This window comes from Felis catus, chromosome F1 (assembly GCF_018350175.1).
Source record: "Felis catus isolate Fca126 chromosome F1, F.catus_Fca126_mat1.0, whole genome shotgun sequence".
Taxonomy (NCBI): domain Eukaryota; kingdom Metazoa; phylum Chordata; class Mammalia; order Carnivora; family Felidae; genus Felis; species Felis catus.
Genome location: NC_058384.1, coordinates 47,804,283 through 47,818,440, shown reverse-complemented (window position 1 = coordinate 47,818,440; position 14,158 = coordinate 47,804,283). Strand labels below are relative to the sequence as shown.

The 14,158-nt window shown below is 32.7% G+C and overlaps 2 protein-coding genes across 2 annotated transcripts in view; one reads left to right on the top strand and one right to left on the bottom strand.

Annotated features, from left to right (window-relative positions):
• Positions 1-14,158, top strand: part of CDC73 (cell division cycle 73) — a 135,086-nt gene that overhangs the window by 55,897 nt on the left and 65,031 nt on the right. The window lies entirely within an intron of this gene.
• B3GALT2 (beta-1,3-galactosyltransferase 2) lies at positions 1,100-13,107 on the bottom strand. Its single transcript, XM_003999433.6, has 2 exons — positions 12,511-13,107; positions 1,100-7,873 (listed from the first exon to the last, which is right to left on the bottom strand). Exon 2 carries the CDS (start codon positions 7,744-7,746, stop codon positions 6,478-6,480), a length of 1,269 nt encoding a protein of 422 aa, XP_003999482.2. The 5' UTR covers positions 7,747-7,873; positions 12,511-13,107; the 3' UTR covers positions 1,100-6,477.

The window sequence follows — 14,158 nt, the reverse complement described above, 5'->3', positions numbered from 1 at the left end:
AGCATTTCCTAATCATACTAGCATAATTTCTTGTGTGCTCTGTTTTTCAGTAAAAATTTCAAAATAACAATGCTGATATTATTGTTTACTATAAGGTAGTCGGATATAATTTTTTCCTTAGACTATATCCTACTATGAATATATAGTCCAATATGTTGTAGTGTGCCTTGGTTTATTTAACCAGGCCTATATGGATGGACGTTTAGGTTGTTTTCTGTCCTCTGCTATTACTAACCATGTCCTAATGATTAGTGTTATGCCTACTGAATATCATATTGCTATCAAGTGTTTTGGGAAGAGATTCCTAGATGGACAATTGATAAGTAAAGGGTAAATGCTTCTGTACTTTTGCAGGATGTTATCAAATTCCCCCCCCCCCCCCCCCCCCCCCATTAGGAGTTGTACCATTCCCACCAGTATGTCTTAGTGTGCCTATTTTCCTACAGGTCTATCAAGGGTATGATGTCAGGCTTAACTTTCTGTTAATTTGATAGGTGAGTAATGGTTTCTTAGTGGTTTTTATTTGCATTCTCATCAAGGTTGATTATGATTAAGGGTCTTATCATTTCTTTCTCTGTAAACTAATGTTTTTCCCCATTTTTCTGTCAGAATGTTGGTCTCTTCCTCTTCCTTTTTTCTTTTGTATCATTTCAGTATATTGGGGATATTAAACTTTTATAGGTTGCAAGTATTCTCTCAGATTGTCATTTGTCTTCTGATTTTGTTGATTTTTTATTGCCATGCCAGAGTTTCTTTCAAAGTATTTTGTAATCACATTTATAAATCTCTTCTGTGGAAAGTAGTTTTGTCGTAATTAGGAAAGTTAACTCTTCTCCCAAGTTATAAAGAAATGCACTCCCCCCACCCCCATTGAACTGGTTTGTTTCGTTATTTACATTTAGATCTTTTATCTGGTTGGAAATTTTTCTAATACATGGTTGAAGAACAAATCTATTTTTTTTTTCCTTATGGCTGTCCAAGTAACCAAACATCATTTATTAGATAGACCATCTTAACTGGTTATCATCATAGTGTCTGTACCCAACATATTGTAGTCTCTCAAAAGATGTTTGAATGATTGAAAAAAGTACCTCAAAGGTCTTCTAATCCTGTCATTTTATTAAAATTTTGATTATCATATATACTTCTAGAAAGTTCTTTAAAAATATTTAAAATTTATTAAATCTTAGAACAGCTTTAGTGAACATGTGCTAATAATGCGAGATATAGTACAGACTTTGATATGATAGCCATTAGCTTGTTAATGAGAGAGACAGAGACAGCACAAGTGGGGGAGCGGCACAGAGAGAGGGGGAGAGAGAAAATCCTAAGTAGGCTTCACACTGCCAGCACAGAGCCTGATGTGCTCCAACTCACAAACCATGAGACATGACCTGAACCAAAACAAAGGGTCAGATGCTTAGCCAACTGAGCCACCCAGGTGCCCCAGCTTTATAGTACATTCTTTAAGATCACTTTCAGTATTTTCTTAGCTACTGATACCTTTTTTCCATATTAATTTTATAATCATTTTGTGATTTCCATCCATACACGCTAAAAACTTTAAAAAATATTCATTAAGATTTGACTGGGCTTACTACAACAGTTTTTTCCCTATTTGGAAAATACAGATGAAGAAAACATGCTGATTGGGGAAGAATGTCCATTTTTAAAAGTAGGTATTCTTGTTAACTAAAAAAAAATGGTGTGTTCTTACTTGTCAGAATTTTTATACCTCTTGGTAAAAGTTTAGTTTTCACCAGAGTTTCCTCTTACTTGTGATTATCCCTTATTTTTAAAATGTTGCCTTTGTGAATTTTTTTTCACTATTTGTATTGTATAATGGCTCGTGTCTAAGACTCTTGTTTTAGTATTTTAATCTTTTTTTAACTGATTATCTGAGTTCCTTTTATTCTTTAAGTTGATATGTTGGATGTTATATGATGAGTAAATATATGTATTTTTATCTTTTCTGTAGTTGTATTTCAGTTCAAGAATCATTGAGGTAGTTTTCAGTAAACAAACAAAAAGCAAATAAACATTGGTCACTCTTTTCAAATGAACTTTGACATGGAAACTTTTCATTTAAACATAAAATTGCAGTTGTACTAAAGTGAGGGCAGGACTTTAAAACACAGCTCTCCTGGTTTTACTAATTATAGTAACTGAGACATATGAGGAAATTAGTTTGAAAACTGTTGTTAAACCATAACACATTATCTCATTATGGGCTTACTGAACATTTTTATTTCTCTTCTTAATTTTATCTGATAATCAAGTAGATTTTGGCTGGGGCTTATGGTAATTTCTTCTAGTTCTAATTTTCTGATAGTATTTATTTTTCAAATCATAACTGGAAACAGTTTTATGAAATTACGTTAAATAACTGTTTTGTGGTTTTAATGTGATTTTTATTGTTTCAAACCTTCAGTATATTAGAAGATTCTCATCGGTGTCAGAATGTCATGTTAATTCCGTTATCTATATTCTAATGTTTTAATAGCATTTTAGTTATGGCATACACCCTTATTTTATTCTATTGTATAAATTTGTGATTTTAAACATTTACTTAAAAATTCATAAAAACATGAATTCAAGATTTTTCATATAATATTATATAGTTTTCTGTTATTTAGTATTTTTATGATCTATTAGATCTGTCGATCTATTTTTTTCAGTGTTTAGGATACTGTCAACAGTGAGATTCAAATTTAGAATCTGTCACATTCAGTTGGAAGTTGAAATGATTAGATTAATAGACAGACTGAGACAATTACGTTAGCTCCAGTTGTCCTTTAGCACAGATATTTGCTCTGGTAAAGAGAGAAGAAACAATTCCTGTAGATACAGAAACATTTTTCTTCCTCTTTTGACATATTGTATCTTGAAATAGTAAGATTTATAGTTATATCGTGCTTAGAGGAAGGTTGTGCACGTGTGTTGATGTAGTGTGTGACAGGTGTCTTCCTGAAACTCAGAACGTCACTTCTTAGTATTTGTGTACATTCTCTGTTTTTTGAGAGTACTGTTTAAGTGATAAACTGATATTCTGTGAGGACTATTAGAAATGTATGCATAGTGGGGATATTCTTTTTTGTCTTCTTAAAGCTATGTTAATTTAATAGATTTTGTAGTTGAGCAGTAAAAACTGAAAAGGGAAAAAAAACCCTGAAATCAGTTGGATAAAAGGATTTTACCACCTCATCCCAAACTAGTAGAGTGAGTAAATGCAGTGCTACTTTTGTCTGTTACTAATGATCTAATGTGCTTCCAAGTAGGCACCTTTTATAATTTCTAACTGCGACATATGTCTGTTGTTTACAGATGTATCTCAGAGCCCAAAGAAGCAAGAGATAAGCAGTAAACTTAGGGTTTTCTAAGGTTTTGGCCACCAGATGTAAACGGTTGAAAAGAAGAAGAAGAAAAAAAGAGGGATCAGATTTCCTTTCTTTTCCCTTTCTCTTTATTTGCACCTAACATCAGGTGCCCCTCCAGTGTGAGAAAATGGTTATGAAGCCTTCCCTGGCAAAAGATGAAGAATAAGCAGAGAATAGTAGAATTAGAGGACAGGCCATTTTTGCTTAGCTCTTTAGATCTTACTGCAGGTGTCATGTGAAATATACAGCAGAATAACATACTGGTTGAGAACATGGTCTTTAAGATGGAGCTTTGCTGCTTTTATTAGCTGTGTGATCTTAGGTATGTAACTTCTTGCGTGAGTCTTTCTTTCCTGTCTCTTAGTGTCATTTGTAAGGATTCTGTGAGATCATGTGTGGAAAGTGGTGTAACACAGAACCAGGCATATAGTGTATGCTCTATCAGTAAATAGTTCCTGCTGCCATTGTTGCTATTATTGTCATAGGGGTTTTTGGTAATAGATACCAGTAAGATTCCAGTTGAGGTTATATGTGATTCTGCTGTATACTAAAAGGTGAGAAATTTAAATTATTCACTTGAATTAGACTTTCACTACCTATAATCTTGATCAAAACTAGTGTAACTATCAAAAGTTTTGGTATTTTTATCTTCTAAAATATTTATTAACACTTTGAGCATAAAGATTACATAGTTGTTCCTGATTTTTTTCTTTGACCAAATGTAGTGCAAATAGAATTTAACATTATATTTTCATGTGTAATCATAATCGCATAGTACTGGGCATGAATAAGGCACAACTACTATTGGTGAGATGTTGAGATATTATAAAAATTCATGTTTTCTGAAGAATTACTCTTGCATATTGAGAGTGGAAGGTCAAGAATAAATTAATAGAATATTTATTTTAAAATACAGATTTTCAGCAGCATTAGGAAACTTTATTATTTGATCGAGTTTTCTTTGAGAACTCTATGTTACCAGATTACTGTCACTCCTCAAGATAGTATTCTCAGGGATATTGAAATGATTTTAAATTGATGTGTAAGATAGGAGGAATTTAGTTGTCTGTTAAGAATTCTGTTTTTCAAAGTCAACTTTTTAAACTTGAATTTTTCCGGAAGAAAAATACTATCTTTTAAAGATCCTGCACTGTAATCATAATTTAGGCAGATAGTGCTTGGGTTCTGTTTCTGGGTACATAATTGCACATGCATACATGTACACACATATACCCTTTTTTTAAAAAAACTTCTGAAGTAGAAATGAGAGAATTACTCTACATTGAAGGAAAGATTACTTTTGTCTTTCCTGAAACTTACTTACCTAATTTGGTATTATCCTCTTATGTGTGACTTTTATTTAATGAGTTTGGCATTTAGTAACTTTAGTGTTTTTATAATCATATAGAATAAATTAAGTGAGAAATGGACTTAACCAAGAGCTGGGATGTTATATAGCTTGGCTTTCAAAATTACTCTATGTAGAATAGAATACTTAAGACTACCGAATTGAAAATGGGAGATATATTCAGTATAAATAGAATGTAACATATTAAATAATAAGTACTTAAACAGTTTCTGTGATTCTGAACTTTAACAATTATTACAGTTCTGTTTTGGTACAGTATCTTTTCAGAATAGAATCAAGGATAAAAATGATTGTCATTACAATTAGGATAAGTAACATCTTCATTAGATTTAGATCGTTAAATTTTACATACTTTTATGAATTAAAAACACTTTCAAACTTAGTGGGTTACTATTTCTTGATTTTAAACTTTGTAATGGAACCAAACAGAATTACTGTGAAAATATTTGTACTGTAGCACTCAGTAAAGATTTTTTTGTTTACTTTTTTTTTATTAAAAACTTGGTAAAAGTGCGTTGTATACATTGTCATCCTAGAATCAAGTGTTCATCAAACGTGTAGTTTTCCCCCATCCCTCCCAAAAAAGGTTTTAAATTGGTGACATGGAATAGTTGTCGTCTACCAAATTAAAAACTGCAGGTTTGTAAACTTGGCACTCAGAGAAAGAAGTAGGTGCCATAAAATGATTAAGTATTGGCATGTGTACACCTGCTGTCAGGAAATAAACTTCCCATATGTTGCAGTTTGGCAGACATGCATCTTAAAAATGTATTGAATGAAACTGCTGCTGCACTCTTTATCCTGTATCTTTTTTCAACAGTACATTCTCTTTGTGCCTGTAATTACTTTTGCTTCAGTTGGAGGAACCTGTTGTATTTTTACAGATATCCTTGAAGTTAAGTGGTAGTACTCCTTAAGAGTGCAATAACTGATCTAGTAGAATAACTCATTTAAATACTAGCTTGGCCCTTAACACCAACAAGGAAACAAACTGTCTATTTTGAAACATTTACTTTTTTTTTCTTATAAAAACTTGAGCCTGAGACACATTGATTTTTCACATTTTATCACATGTCAAAATAATTTTCCCCCAATATATGTATTAATAAAAGAAAATGAGTATCTCAATTGTTATTAAAAGGTAAATACTTAAATGAGAATTGCATTGATGAAACATCTGAACTTTATAAATGTGTTTATGGAGTAATTCAACTAAATCTTATTGCATGGAATATAGTTTTAGAACCCTAGAATAGTCAGGCCAGAAAATTTGTCCTTTGCACAATTACAAATTTTCCTTAAGATTGACAATAATGTTTTATTTACATTTAATTATATGTTAAAATGAAAAACTGAATCTAAAATGAGAAGGGTCTTCTGACTGTCTCCATTTCTTAAATTAAAATTTATGTGGAAAATATATGCAAATACATCTTATTGGCCCTTAACGTAAGCTTTGAACCATTGATGTGTGCATGCTTTTTATTGCATGTTAATACACAGAATCCCCTTATACAGTTTTTTTTTTTAATAGTTTCTTTTGGGATGCCTTTTTTGTTATATAATGGTATTTTTAAGAATTACTTTCAGAAATTAAAAAAATATTTTTTGAATTTCTGTATGTGATGAATTTTAACTAAAACTTGTCCTATGGATGTAATCAGTTTTAACTATACATGCTTTTAGCAATATTTTACAGATTGCACATTTGAAAAAAAAAAATTGTCTTTTCTAGTGTAATTTACGATGGCGATACCTGCCTGCCTTTTCTTTTGCTGCGTTGGCACAAGCATTGTGCTTATTTTGTTGTAAATGGTTCCAGTATTTTATCAGTTCACTAGGCTGGAACTGATGAGAGGTAATTAGGTGGCTGTATTTACAGCTTGAATAAGAAACTCGCCAGTGATTGAACACAAACTCGTTGGGAGGGGGCACAGGATCAATTCTCAACTTGGCAAGACAGATCCCTACGTATACATCTTCCAAGTGCAAACGACGGATACTTAAAGAAACTTTAAAGATCTTCTCTGCCAGATCTCCAGAAAAAACATAACCAGTCCCAGAACAGAAGACAGGGTAGCGTTCACTTGGGTAGAGGTCTGGTGGCATGTACCACTTGCTCTCTTTGTTTCGATTGGGTGCGTATCCTCTCATTAGGTAACCAGTGAAGTAGTTATGTCTGGGAGGCAGGTCTGGCTTCAGTAACTTATGTATTAAATATTCAGTGTTGACAAACATGTCACTGTCAGTTTTCATAACATATGGAATATGTGGACAGTACGTTGCAACCCAGTTCATGCCCATTAGTGTTTTAATTGTCAAATTGTAGTATGTATCTAAATATTCCTGTTGGACTATATCATGATATTGTCTGCTTTCTTCCAGTATTGCACGTTGAAGGTAGCCATTTAACTTAATACTTATGCCCAGCAAAAAAATTCTTGTGATTTGGATACCAGGTGCTAGACTTTCATTGCCCCAAGTTTGCCGAATAGCTCTTCTAGCTTCTATTTGTCCAGGTTCTGCAGCTATTAGCAGTATTAAAAAAGGGCTCTTCTCTTGGCATTTTTCAGGTTCATTGATAATATATTTGAAATGGTATGAATTCGGATGTCCGATACCTTTTTCATTGTAAATACTTCCATTGGCACTAAGTGTATTCTCTAGCCCTGTAACTCCCTGTGGCGACAGGTCTGTGTTATTGGAGTTAGTTGCTGTTTGAGGCCTCAGAGTTTGAGGGACTGTTTCTTTCCAAATGTTCCGGAGGGAGCTGTGGTTTGTCTCACTTTTTGTAGAACGAAATCCTCGGAAAGTGTATGTTACAGGGTTTTCTTTAAATCCACCTCTGCCTGGCAGCCAGTCATGATGATTGAAAAACAAAAACATAGCAAAAATAAACACTAGAGAAAGTACACCAATAAGATGGGTACGGAACAGAGACCTCTTGGCATTCCAGCTCATCTTTGCAAAGCAGCAGTGTCTTCTCCTCCACTGAAGCATGTTGTAAATATCCAGTAATGGGATATGAGATACTGGAGGCTGAAAATGTTGTTTCCTTCTCCTGAATCAATACTTTTCTTTGGTAATCATTTTTTAATTCGGTCACGTTGTCTCCCATGCAGTCATTCTATAAAGATGAAGCATAAAAATTTACAAAATGCAAAATATTATAGAACTGCCTGAAAAGAGACTTTGGATGTTAATAATATTAGGGCAAATAGGAGTTTTTAAGTTGTGAAAATGTGATAACCCAGGGATGAAATTTATAGTTTGTTTATCCTTGGTAACATACAATCACTGGGAATAGGATGAGCACTTTAAAGAGAAAAGTGATGGATTAATTTTCTTCCACTTATTTCATTGTCTGAGTAGTTCTGGTCATTTGTGCTTTTGACCTGAGTTAAAGATTTAAAAGTTGTATGCATGTAGAAGAGAACAATGTTCCTAGATTCCTGAGAGAGGCCATGTAAGAAGGCCTGAGAGCAGATGGAAAATTTATTGGCATTAATTAAAATTGATTTGACATACCATTGGTGGTATGGTGCACAGTCAGCGGCCTTTTTTGTAAAACGGTCATGTATCAGTTGTGGGACAGACGGTGCAAGGTTGATTATGGCAGAGTTCTGTTAGTCACAGTACACTGCTTGGCATGTTTCCATTGGCCCCTACTGTGTTGAGAAAGTCAATGAGAAGATGCACCTGTCAAAATTAATTTTCAGGGTCCAGTAACTTCAGTACAGGATTTTAAGACTAATAAATGATGAACATTTTCAAATACTCTTTCTAATTTTAACCTTCCACTTCAAAGATGAGGTATTCAGGAGATCATGATCCTTACTTAGACTTAAGACTGAGTTTTAAAATATAGTAACTAATTATCTTTAATTATCTTTGGCCTTGGCAGAACACTCTCACATATCTCAGTTGAGTCTCCATGTTAGAATTAAACAAAGAACTACTTTGAACAATCCTTTCAGGTTTGTTACAAAATACAGGCACTAGGTACTATCATATCCAGCTGTTTAAAATTTTGAATTTTACAAAATGCATTTTAAAAGATTCTTGAGTTTTGCTGTGTTCTACATTTGTGTGTAGAGAATTTGTTACATTTTTAGGACTTCTGGTGGTGTGACACTCATTAAAGCCCTAGATTATTTTTCACTACTATTATTATTATTTTAATGTTTATTTGTTTTTGAGAGAGAGAGAGAGAGAGAGAGAGAGAGAGAGAGAGAGAGAGAGAGAGAGAGAGCTTAAGCAGGAGAGGGGCAGAGAGAGAGAGATTGAGAGAGAGGCGTGGAATCCGAAGCATTAAAGCCCTAGATTTTAAGATGTCAGTATGGGAGGTTCATTATTCTCCATATTAAAAACTGCTGGTGTTATCTTTTAGCAAGGTTTTTCGGTTCACAGCACAGATTTTTCATGGTTTTCAGTTTGTTCTTAGTTTTTCTAGATCAAGGAGTGGAGGTAGAGGTGGGTAAGGGGCTGTAGCTTGGATTCTATTTTTAAAGAGAAAACCCTTCTCGAGAAGGGGATTAATAATTTCAATTTCTTCAACTTTTTCTTATGAAAATTATTTCTTTAAGCAAAAGAACTAGCCAATTTAAAAATTTAATTTAGAAGGATTTTGTTTATTTAAAATTCTGTACATACATACCTATGTGTTTGTTTAGCCTGTGATATTAAGAGATTCGTGCTTAATGCCAAATTTGTTTAACTTTGACATGAAACTTAATTATTTTGGGAAAATAATTGTAGTTACATGGAAGCCTTCATATAATTGAATAATTATAGTAAAACTCACGTATCAGGTGTATGAAGTACTTTGAAAATATTGATTGAAAGTGTTAAACATATATGAATGAAAGTACTATTCTAGTAAAAGCCACTAGGAGGAGCAAGTGGGTGGGAATTTGAACAAATTTCTAAAGTATAATACTAAAGGCGCCAGCTTTTGATAATTTTTAGTATCTGAAATTATGTAGTACTTTTAGAAGTTATGGTTCTCAAATGTAAAAAAAAATGTTTAATCATCCTGTGAGATACGGGAAAGTGATTCTTTTTTAAGTATGGAGGTTTAAAAACATAGAATCTATTTTGCTATTTATTAGAGTTTATTTACATGAATTTTAATTTCACATTGCTACAATAAAGACCAAGGCTGTTCACTGTACCAGCAAAACATAGCTGCTGTGAGCTAAACTGAAAATAGGCTGAGTGTTCTGATTTAGAAACTCAGTTTTTTCCTTCCTGTACTTGTTAATAGTTTGCCATTCTATTTAGACCAGGAAACTCTTTCTAATCTTTTATTTTCAAATGAAATATTTTATAGATAGCAATGATTCATAGAAGCCAGTAGATATAAGGGTTAGGTGTATAAATTTAAAAGAAACAAAGTTGCTTTTTAAATTTATTTAGAAATCCATTTTAAACATTCCAAAGCTAAGTTAAATATGTCAACTTTTTGTTGATATGTACTTGATATCTGGTTGAAGTCCAATCATTTACATCTTTTAAAAGTATAAATTTGATGGTTTGAGAAGCAATACATACAAGGTCAGATTTTTGAATAAACGACTGAAGAATGAAGATAAATATCATAGTAATAAACTAATATTTTTATGAAAGCAACATACCTGAAGTGATATCTCTGAAGTATTTCCATGTTACAGAAAACAGCATATTGTTATATAGTATAATCTAGCATAAAGACATAGTTTATGGTCCTATATGATTTTGTAGCAATAAGTGATAGAGATGCATCTTAAGTTAAATTCATGACTTAATATTTGTAAATATTAAGCTTCCCAGGCTTAAAATCCGTATATACTCATTTGGTAATCTCCCATTGATAAATAAAGTATATGTGTCTAGCTTTAAAAATTTCTTTATTGAAAGTTTCTCAGGCATTCATCATAATTTCTCTGTTAAAAAGAAAGATTAAAGTAACTGTTCCTCCTTTTTATTAAATGTCTAAATTACTCTCCAGTTATTGCCTGTTATATATTAATTCTTAAAAAGTGGGAACATGACAAAGTTAAAATATTTTTGTCAATCTAAATAGTTTCGCACTTCTGCATTTTCAGCATAGAAGTACCTTTGATTTAGCTCTTAGGGTTTTTTATGATAATTTTTTCAAGTTATTAATGTATACTTACATATTATGAATTGTAGTACATGGAGAGAATGTTGCTGTGAAATGTTCAGTTACTTCTCACATGCTTGCACTCTCTCTTACACACACACACACACACACACACACACACACACACACACACACTTTTTATCGTTTGTCTTTAAAAAGTGTTGATATTTAGTCTATTGGAACAGTCCTAGATTAAGTGGTGCTTGAATAAAAAAATTCTATACTTTTGTTTTGAGATTTAGTTTATAAAAGTGTTTAATTGGTGTTGTTAACATTAACAGAAAAAGCACTAAGAGAGACTTGAGATTTTTACAGCTGTATTTTTTTATTTAATACCATCTGATTTCATTCTATAGTGGAATAAAAATTCATGGTATGACAGAGTTGATGTTGAGATGTAATAATAATAGGGCTTGATAAACTTGTTTAATCTTAATTTTAGAATAGAATGCTTACATATGTCTCTAAAATATTTGCCTTTTGTGATTATTAAATAATAGGTTATTGAGTTGTATTGTGAGATTGAGCAAATATCAGGTTCTCTAGTAGATTGTAAAAAAATATTTGAAATATATTTGAGCTCCTGACCCATGAGTTGCTCTTCTGTGATTGTTGTTTAAATAGTTTATTAGATTTATTTCTGCCCTGCACATACATACCATGATGGTAGTTCATTAGCACATATTAATAGCCTAGAAGCACAGTAGCTACATTTATATTTAATTTTTTGTCCTTGTATTGCTGTTCATGAATATTTTTATATCAGGTTATTTTCACATTATGTTTTGAATTTCACTGAAAAATTATCACCAAGGACAATCTTATATTTGATCATTTAGAATGAGTTGCCTAAAATGAAAGTTCACTGTTTCAAGTGGGGGAATTTTTAGCAACTATTGCTGTTTCTTTGTTTAAAGTTGTATTCATGGACACGGTAATAACATGCAGATCTGCTGTGGTGGTGTTCTGTGCATAAAACTCACACTGCCTTGTGTGATCCTGTGCAAATGCTTTCCTTTTAATATTCTTACAGCTCGAGAGTAAGATTTGTTGATACTCTCTTAGATTGTGTTTGTTGTCTTTATTTAGGGAGATGGATCTGGGATAATTTTGTTAGTAAAAGCTGTTATATGTTAATAATTTGTTTGAAAAGGACTTTGGAAAAAAGCTCCTAATATTAAGATCATCTTTGATACTATTTAATGTAATTTCACTGCATTGTCTCTTTGATAGCCATTTTTAAGAGATCACTTTATTTTACTGGATAAGAATTCATTTTGACCTAATTTGGTAGAGGCTTGCTATGTTTTCTTTAGAGGGCTAGTTTTTTTCTTTTTAAGTTTAATTTTTCAGAGAATCCTTTAAGCACATCTTGATACTATTTGCCTGTTCTCTTTTATACATCCATAATCTGTAATTACTCCAAGCTACATAATTACTTGAATATAGCAATGACAGTTTTAACAATGACAGATTTTAAAATCATATATCTAGAAACCCTTTCATAGTTTTCAAGGACAGTGAACAGGATGAACTTGTTTATCAGATATTAGTGCCTCCAGGGCTATAAAAAGGTAGCAGACATTTAAATGAATATTACACACAAGATATCGACATACCTTCCTTGGTCAGGCCATTTATGTGGAGAGGATTATGCCCACTGAAAATACTTTTGGCACGCCATCACTTCAGCAAAAAAGATGCTATCGAACATGCGCACATCCCCCAATAGTCTGCCTCCTGCGATTGCTTTTCACAGTATCCAAAGTGTCCATCTGTCTGCTTGTCTTCGAGTTACCCTCCTTGTTCATATGGGTCCTAGTCTTCTGAGATTTTTCCTTTCTTTCATTTTCTTTCTCTTTCTTTAAACAAAAGAGCTGTAGTTGTCCGGTCTATTCGGAGCACTGTTGACTCTTGCCGACAGTTGATGCATTGAAGCTTTTTACATCTGCTGTTTTCCTGGCCGGACAATGCAGTGCTGTATTCTCTTCTCAGTATCCATATTTCTAGTAATAACACTGAGCTGCAATGTAAAGCAGCCGGAGCTAGAATGTAGTGCTCCGATTGTATTGGAATAGAATAGGATTTAACTCTCTTTCGTTGTTGCCTGGCAGCTGCAGGAAGGATTTTGAGCAGTTTTACTGGGGTTTTAGTCTATAATATGAAATCCACAGTTCCTCAGCTGCTGCACAGGCAGGCAGCAGTTTAAATGTGGGCTTGACAGATGCTCTCTCTGACAGAGCAGAATTTAACGTCACTGCTTGGCTGAATCCCACGTGATTGTTTGCATTCATTTTGACTAAAAACCTAAGGTAGGGAGAAGCTTAGAGATTTTGCTTCTGTGAGATAAATTATATATATTCAGTGTAAGTATAGTGGTGAGTGCATAATGTGAAAATGGGATGATTATGAAATGGTTATAATTTTATTTTTTCCTTTTTTCTTTTTTAACTTTATGCTTAAGCACAGGCTTTCTAAATGTTTTCAGTGTTAGATGTTGGTTTTCATGTTTCTTACATGATTTTATAGGACATAAGCAATATAAGCTTTTATAAAATGTAACTTGGTGCAATTTAACCCCTTCAGTGCACTTCTTCCTTTGAAGTTTATTTTCTCAAATTATTCCAATTTTACTAATATCTAGAAAAGACTTAGACCATTTATTTTTTATACCACTACGCCCAATTTTCTGGAGTTTATAAATCAGCTGGAGTGGATTGCTTTAATGATGCATGATGTGACATAGCCCACTTCTTTTTTGCTATTATGTGGTTTCCAGTGTTCTTAAAGGCAGCAAAACTTTATTTTTAATTACTTTTTAATGTCAGCATTTATTTTTTTATTTTTTATTTTCTTTAAAATTACATGTATGATAGAATTCAATAAAATGATGCAGTGGATACAGCACACTTGTACAGGATCTTGGTGGATAATGAGGTTTAACTAATCATATTTACTTGTCCAAATATTTCAAGATTGTTTAGTAACTTGCCTCCAAGAAGATTTTTTAGTAAGCACTAGATACTTATTCTGAAATATTTCTTTGTATGGTTAGTCTCCTAGGCACCTTGCTTTTTTTCTGCAAAATACTGGGGCATGGTCTTTTTTTTTTTTTTTTAAATAGCCTGAATTATCAGTTTTTCCTGAGACTTGAGGGACATTAACTCCTAAAAATTTATCGTTTTAGAACCTAAGCTATATATTTGTAGTCATAAATATGCTTTATCCCACCTGTCTTCCTCAGTTAAGTCTGTTACCTTTCTCTAT

Coding starts and splice junctions, on each gene's coding strand:
- B3GALT2 (XM_003999433.6), bottom strand. CDS start 7,746: ATGCTTCAGTGGAGGAGAAGACACTGCTGCTTTGCAAAGATGAGCTGG.